Source organism: Maniola hyperantus, chromosome 18, assembly GCF_902806685.2.
Source record: "Maniola hyperantus chromosome 18, iAphHyp1.2, whole genome shotgun sequence".
Taxonomy (NCBI): domain Eukaryota; kingdom Metazoa; phylum Arthropoda; class Insecta; order Lepidoptera; family Nymphalidae; genus Maniola; species Maniola hyperantus.
Window position 1 is genome coordinate 12,337,490 of NC_048553.1, and position 8,006 is coordinate 12,345,495.

The 8,006-nt window shown below is 37.6% G+C and overlaps 1 protein-coding gene across 1 annotated transcript; it reads left to right on the forward strand.

Annotated features, from left to right (window-relative positions):
* Positions 1–964: 964 nt before the first annotated feature.
* On the forward strand, positions 965–2,659 carry LOC138403596 (uncharacterized). Its single transcript, XM_069504774.1, has 2 exons — positions 965–1,520; positions 2,202–2,659. Exons 1-2 carry the CDS (start codon positions 965–967, stop codon positions 2,657–2,659), a joined length of 1,014 nt encoding a protein of 337 aa, XP_069360875.1.
* Positions 2,660–8,006: the final 5,347 nt, after the last annotated feature.

Sequence of the window (8,006 nt, forward strand, 5' to 3'; positions counted from 1 at the left end):
AAGAATGGCTCAAGAATTTAGGTACGCCATTGCCAATGTTAGGTACAGGAAGTACCTACTTACTTTTGGAGATAAGAGGAGGCATGGTTTTTTTTTAATCTATTTTTCTTAAATAATTTTAAAAATATAAAAAGATCCTCACAATTAGTCACATTTTATTGTATTTTTTTTCCAATTGGACCCTAAAAGTGACCCTATCTCTTCATTCTGGGCTGGTTTCCGCACTTAAACGTTTCCGTAAGTGACTCTATATTCAAAATTTATTTATATGTTACACGTTTAATTTTGGTAACGGAAATTCATAAGTATACCGTACCAAAAAAAGATCAGTTCAGTAGATTCGGAGCAGTTTTGCTTTGACAGATGGACGGATAGACAGACACACGAGCGAATCTATATTCTATAAGTGTTCCGTTTTTCAATCGAACCTACGGAACCATACAAACTAAACTTTAGAACTGATTTAAACAAAACTGTAAGTACCTTGTACCTAAACCACCGAGAAAAATTCCCGATTCTGTGAACTATCCAGGTTCGAATGTATTTCTATTTTTGGTCATATTATTTATTTTTTCCACCAGTAGCAAGAATCCCCATGTGAAACATCCCTGCCCTCAACCTTTCCGAACTTGTAATCACGTTAAAATCCCGCTCCCTCGCGAAATATCGCTATTTTCTTAGTATCTTGTAGTGAGTCGAGATGTGCTCTCAGAAAATTATACTACTTTTGCTCCTCATACATTTCATCAACTTTGCACTTAGCGATAATCCGTTTTTATTTGGCACTGAGAGTTCTACACAAAACACAAAGAGTGCAATTTGCGTTTTAAAACTTTCGGAGAAATACTTTGTAGAAAAGAAAGCTTTGAGAGGCAGTATCGTGATAATAAACATACAATCTTACACTTCGACTACAGAAGCTTTGTTGTTACAAACGCTACATAGTGGCAAAAAGTACTCCATTATGGTGAAGAATGGTTTCCGCCCACACGCTAATGCCTCGCATTTCCCAGAGAAAGCTAAGAATTACATGATGATTTTAGAGAACAAAACTGATCTAGTAATCCACTTAAATCAATTGAGATCATTGCCTTCATGGAATCCACTAGCTAAATCGGTAGCTTACTATCAATTAAAACCGCAAGAAGACGGCGAAAACGCAGCAATTAAATTGATCAACGTATTTCATGATTTTAAAATTCTTAAAACTATAATTTTGATAAACTCTCCAATAAATGATGATATCACAGCGTATTCCTGGTCTCCATACAGTGATGATAATTGCGCAAGTCAATGTAAATCAGTATACATTTTAGACAAATGCAAAAATAACAATATAAAGCAATTTGAGCCTCAAAGGGAGATGTTTCCATCAGACTTAAAAGGATGCCCTTTAATAACGTACGCCGTCATATCCGAGCCGTATGTGATGCCTCCAGAAAGAAAAGTAACGAACACAATATGGAGCGACGCTTATGAATTTCAAAAGGGTGGGGAGATAAATCTTGTGAAGATTATAAGTCAATTCACAAACATGAGTCTTATTATTCGAGTTTCAGATAAAGAAGAGAACTGGGGCGTGATCTATCCGGACGGGAGGGCGACGGGTGCGTACGGTATGCTAAAAAATGATTCCGTAGATCTCGTCATTGGTAATATCGAAGTGACACAAACGATTCGTAAATGGTTTCATCCGACCGTGAGTTATACGCAAGATGAAATGACTTGGTGCGTGCCTAAAGCGAAACCGGCAGCTACTTGGGACAATTTCATTATTATATTTCAATGGACAACTTGGGTAGCGACTGCAGTTAGTATCATCGTAATGGGGAATATTTTCCACTATCTGTACTACAAACAGAACAATGAGAAGATAACAAAATGGCCGACCAATTCGATTTTGATGACATTTAGTATGTTACTCGGGTGGGGTGCAAGGTTTGAACCGAAATCGTCGGTGTTCCGAATTTTGATTTTCGTCTGGCTCTGCTTTAGCTTGAACATGGCGATTTCGTACGAGTCGTTCCTGAGGAGCTTTCTAATACACCCACGATTTGAAAAGCAGATAAGCACCGAATCGGATCTAATTCAGTCTGGAATTCCTTTGGGAGGTAGAGAGATTTACCGATCCTATTTTGAGACTAATAACGCCAGCGGATTTTATTTGTATCGCAAATATAACTCTACAACGTTCTCAGAAGGGATAAGACGGGCAGCTTTCGGGAGGAATTTCGCCGTTGTCTCGTCAAGGAGGCAGGCGGTGTATATGGATCAGAAATTGGGTAAAGGTGCGCCTTTGATATATTGCTTTCCAGAGAGTGATAATCTATACAAATACGGCGTTGTTCTACTGGCGAGGCAATGGTTCCCGATGTTGGAAAGGTTCAATAACATTATACGAAGTGTTTCAGAGAATGGCTTGATAGATAAATGGAATGAGGAAATGTTTATAAACAATATGCACGACGGAACCAATACTATATTGCCGTTGAGCATCCAACATTTGTTAGGGGCTTTCATGCTGATTGGAATCTTATACGTTGTTAGTGCTGGGATTTTTATAGGAGAAATAGTGTTAGGTAATTTAAAACGTAGAAACATTACTGCAAGGAATCTTAAGAATAAATTACCAAAGTTACTTGTTCATAAGAATTTTTAAGAAAATGTTAGAGAAGCATTCTTAGTCCTATGTTCACTCACCTTGGTCCTTGAATAAGCACGAGGATTAAAATACTGTAGTAGCTGGTATCATTCTCCGGTAAATACTTTATTTAATCTATACAGGGTGTAACCAGAACGCTAGCAAAAACTTACCGTTATTGTTATACTACATAAACATAATCCAATACCAATTACCATTTGCCTCGTTTTGGAATTTTTTAAACGCGCAATAGTGTGCAAAACTCGGCTCAATGCCCAACCTAGGACGTGGTATTGACTCCGAGTAGCCTACTTTTACAACGTTCGTTGACCTCTAGCGTCTAGTTGTAAGTACATTCTAAAATAGATTTTTATTTATTTTTATGCATAAGTAATAGTTTTTGATTTATCGTGCAAAATGTCGTACGGAACCATCGGTGCGTGAGTCTGACTGGCACTCGGCTGGATTTTTAAATGATACTTGTCAGTAAAGTGTGTATTTTTTTATTTAAATAAATAAATAAACGTTTATTTCAGACCATTCATAGATCCATAGATTGTTAGTATGTTAGTTACAGTTTTTCCTTAAATGGTAAGATAGTATTTATATCGACTTTTGAAGCTCGTCTAAAATAATAAACGGATATACGGTATACCTAAGTAATGATTCTCCATTCAAGTCTCTCTTTGGGAATTTTGTGATTTGAACTGAACAATAATTTTGTTCGTTACTATTAATTATTTGACTATTCGTTTATTGAATTAAAAGAACTGCTATATTAATTCTTAACTTAAAGCAGTAAGATTTAGTTCAAATTAACAAATTTGAGCATGAAAGGTGATAAGGGTTGTTAACGAAACCATAATTTGGGAGCTAATTATCAACACATTACTACGTAGTCCACAAAATGCTTGCCGTCCTAAAAGTTCATGTTAACATTTATGATTTAGTTCATAAGGTGTATAGTTGCATGATCTCTTGCGCGATCTACTTTCGCGATTGTAATTTTTGGTTTGTCTTGATAATAACATGTCTGGGTATTACGTGTTTAGGTGTTACTAATTGTGTTTTATTTTTTTGGTTTAATTAAAGCGTTTATAGATAGAAGAAAACGAGATGAGCTGAATTAGAAAGGCATTATCGACACCTACTTTTACAAACCTTCCCCAATAATTATCTAGGTTTTTTAGGGTCTAGGTAATAGGGTCTTGGATTGTAGTACCTAATAAAATGATGTGATTTTTTGCAGCAATAATTTATGGGGCTAGAATTCATTATTGAAGAGAACAATTTAAGAAAACATGATATTTATTTATTTTTAACATTCAGAACGTCATGCTGTACGGAAGGTGAATAATGACGTATAAAAAAAATCATGATTTTATTTATTTTTAACATGAACGTCACACTGTACGGGAGGTGAATAATGACGTCACAATCCGTAAACAACATTTTTTTTTCAATTTTGTAACATAAAAATAAAGTAATTTCTGCGGGAAAACATTTTTTCATGTTAATTAATTGATTGATTAAAAATCAAAAGAGAAACTTTGCGAAATTGTCCCATAAAAACTTGGATTCCAACTTCCCAATCTTGATGCTTTACGGGATCTGACCACAAAAATTGGTGGGACTTAGAAACTGTCGGTTATAAATTGGTATTGGAGGTACCTACCCAGTAAAGACTTTTTGAACTCGAGGCTCCAACTCCTCAGCCCTGATGCTGTAAGGAATTGCATTCTTAAATCGTGGTGATCTCACGGGATTTTTAAAGAATCAATCAAGCGTTTAAATATTTTTACGAAATTTGGTTATCTTGCATCTCGGGGACGGGCTACTACGGATAGACTCATCGATAGACTACTTTTTGTCCTGGAAAATCAAAAGTTCCCACGGGATTTTTAAAAAGCTAAATCCACGCGAAGACGCGGGCATCGGCTAGTCGCTAATAAGGAGCATCTCTCAAACGTAAATAACAGTAAGTAGACCAACTGTAGACTATTAATCTCAAGTAAACGCTTGCGAGTGATGCTCAGAACATGTCAGCCATTTATAGGGTTGCCACCCGTCCGAGCTTCCTCGGATTTGTGCCTAGTTTGGAAAGCGCCCAGGGAGCCTCCGAGCAGGACTTTGGGTTTCAATAGGTCTTGTACTATAGTAATAAAATGACGCGATTATAAAAATTTTCATTATTAATGTCACGCTGTTCCAAAAGCGATTAATAACGTCACAAGTTAAAAACGTCAAATTACCTACTCTATTTTTATGTTGTAAAATTGAAAAAAATTGTCGTTTACGGATTGTGACGTCATTATTCACCTCCCGTACAGCGTGACGTTCATGTTAAAAATAAATAAAAATCATGATTTTTTTAATTTATTCTCTTTAATACTGAATTCTAGTCCCAATAAACTACCGCTTTACAAATAATTACTTCATTGTTTTATTACAGCCCATGACCCTATTCTTACGGGACTGGGTATAAAGACTTAAGAGGAGAGGCGGTATTTCCGCCGGGTGAAGCCGGGGGCGGTCGCTAGTAAATAAATAAATACTAATAATTTATACTTATATTATTGAATTTGTGAGATAAAAAAGAATAGACTGAATATACCTATCTATTCGGGTTTTAATGTAAGAAATCTGAGTTTTTCGACCTCCTGGTTTATAAATATTTTAGATAGCAACCCTAGCCATTTATAACAAGGACACAGTGACAGTGACATCTTAAACTTCCCCGTGACACTGTGAGAAATTAATTGGAGGGTTTACTGAACTTTATAAGTAGATATACCAGATTACCGTAAGTAGGTACCTCATCATGATCAACCCATCATCGACCCACTACTGAGCACGGGTCTCTCAGAATGAGATGGGTTTTAAGCCATAGCCACACTGACCAAATGCGGATTAGCAGAAGAACATTATGGGGAACTCTCAGATATGCAGGTTTCCTCACGACGTTTTCCTTCACCGTTAAATCAAGTGATATTTAATTGCTTAAAACGCATATAACTCCGGAAAGTTAGAGGTGCGTGCTTGGGATCGAACCCCCAACCTCCGATTAGAAGGCGGACGTCCTAACCACTAGGCTATCACAGCTTCATAATTATTTCTTAGGGATTACTAAATAGGGGGTCTTCCAAAATTCGTAAAATCCACGTCTACTGTTAGTAAAAGTTGGCTAACCATTTAAAATTATCAATTTAACTAAAAAAGTACGTCAAATTACGTCAAACGTGTATGACGTCACAACTGTGAATTTCATACTAGCTTCCTACTGTGCGACAAGCCTCTCTTGGCACTTGAATGACATTGACAGGGGGGCGCTGTTGCAGAACAAAGGCTTAGACTATTCAAACAAGAACAAAGGGGACACTTGACGGCAACGTTAGTTCCGCCACGCGCCAAAAGAGCCTTGTCGCATACTAAGCGAGCGTTTTGACGTTTGATAAAAAGTCGCTGATTTGACTAGTAGTCATCATCCTTATTATAGGTAAGTAGGTCTGTACGTTTAGTCAAAAGAGAATAAATATAATCAAACTTCTAACGGAATCTACAAAACAACAACAAAGAATTAACGTTAAAATTGTTTGTTTATAACGCGAAATCGTCTGAAAATCTAAAATTATAAACTGGTCAAGTGTGCATCAGAACACGCATAAGGTAGGTTCCGTAGCCATGTTAATTGCTAAAAACTTCTTTAACGGTAGCTTATTTTTAAAAACTTTCTGGAAAAGCTTAAAAATGATTTTAAAATTCTTATTTAAAGAGGTATCTATCGTTCGAGAGAAAATTATAATTTTATTTTTGACTCACACTTTTCATCACTTACTCGCACTTAACCGGTTTTTGCAGAATTATTAATACCGAATTCCTAGTTTTTTTGTGTTGTTTCGGATTGACTATGCTGCGTAGGCCCTACTGGCCGCTACAACGTCACCGGGGGGGTTGGCGAGCGCGAAGCTCCGCCTGGAGGTGAGCCCTGGGGCTCGAAGAAATTATTCGAGAGGTCGGGGGGCAACGTTCTCCTAAGGGCGCCTCCTGTGAGGCTCGGACCACGGCTTAGGATGACGTTGGGATGGGTGGAGTAGTTGGACTACTGGTTAGTCCGTACGCCCCCGAGGCCGTGGCGTGAGTCCACGTCCGGGTGACGTTAGAAATCGGGGACCTCGTCTTCGCCGGCGAAGACGCTGTGATGAGGTTGTATTGTGTAGCCCTACGAGATAGGAAGCATTGTCGGTCATGATTTGATCGTCGGGGTCGTTAAGGACGTGCTTAGGGCGTCTTTTATCGGGGGGGGGGGGGACGACATTGGGTGTAGACTGTAGATCCATGCACATGCTGTTTGTACTGTAAAAAAAACTACGCAGTTATAACAGAAGTCGGTATCGTGTAAAAATGTGCGGAGTTAATGCCGTGTGAACGAAGTGTAGGGTTCCTTGTTTTACTACGGATCCCTAAAAACGCGATCCATGATGTACGGCGTAAAGGGGAGCGTCTGTCTGTCACGGACCACCTACAGAGACAGTATCATTCATCTTTATATCCCGAAAACCATCGTTTATGCATCTACATCCAGCTTTAACACAAAGGGGTAAGATCGATTTCAGTCCGCTCAAGTGATGAGTTAACTTTGCAATGTCGAGATGTTTCCAAATTTATGACGGGCATAGCTCTTAACGCGTCGACATAAAGGCGATATTTGTGTTGAATGAAATATGCATACTGGTAAGTAATGTGATGTTTTTGTTACGCACGGAAAGGGGAGACGTACGCGTCTTGTTAGGAAAGTGACACTTTATGTCTCACGTATGTTCTTTTTGCATTCGGGACTTGTTAATGATTGATGGTGTTCACTTTATTTTAGACTAGATTTTACCCGCGACTTCGTCCGCATGTATATTGGGATATATTTCGGAGAGTGTGCTGCACCTAGGGTTCATTCCCGGGAATTCTCTAGCCGAGAATTCCCGGGAAATCGTTGGGCTTTGTTCCCGGGAAATCAAGCTCGAGAAAACTCGAGAACTCGAGAAATCATATTTGAGTCTATGAAATTATAAAATAAAACGATTTGCGTTTGCCGTTTGTTTTAAATGCAAAAATTTCATTTGATTTTTTTTTCTAATTAACATGCCAAAAATGGTGCTGTGATTGTAATTTAATTATAAGTTAGGATAAGGTTACGTTTTCATGTTGAAATTTTTGTTTATTGTTTGTTTTGTTTAAAAGAAAGAAGCTAGAAGTTTTAAGTTGATTTTTTTTCTTTTTAATGCTGTGCTTGTGCTGTAATTGTATATATGTATAAGTCACAAATGTCAGAATAGCTTATTTTTTTAATTTTCTTTAAGAAAAAGAAGCTAAT

What these genes read in the sequence shown, in the direction of transcription:
- LOC138403596 (XM_069504774.1), top strand. Translation starts at nt 965, where the DNA reads ATGGTGAAGAATGGTTTCCGCCCACACGCTAATGCCTCGCATTTCCCA. An exon ending in AAATCTTGTGAAGATTATAA is followed by an intron (nt 1,521 to 2,201) that starts GTCAATTCACAA and finishes CGTTCTCAGAAG; the next exon opens with GGATAAGACGGGCAGCTTTC.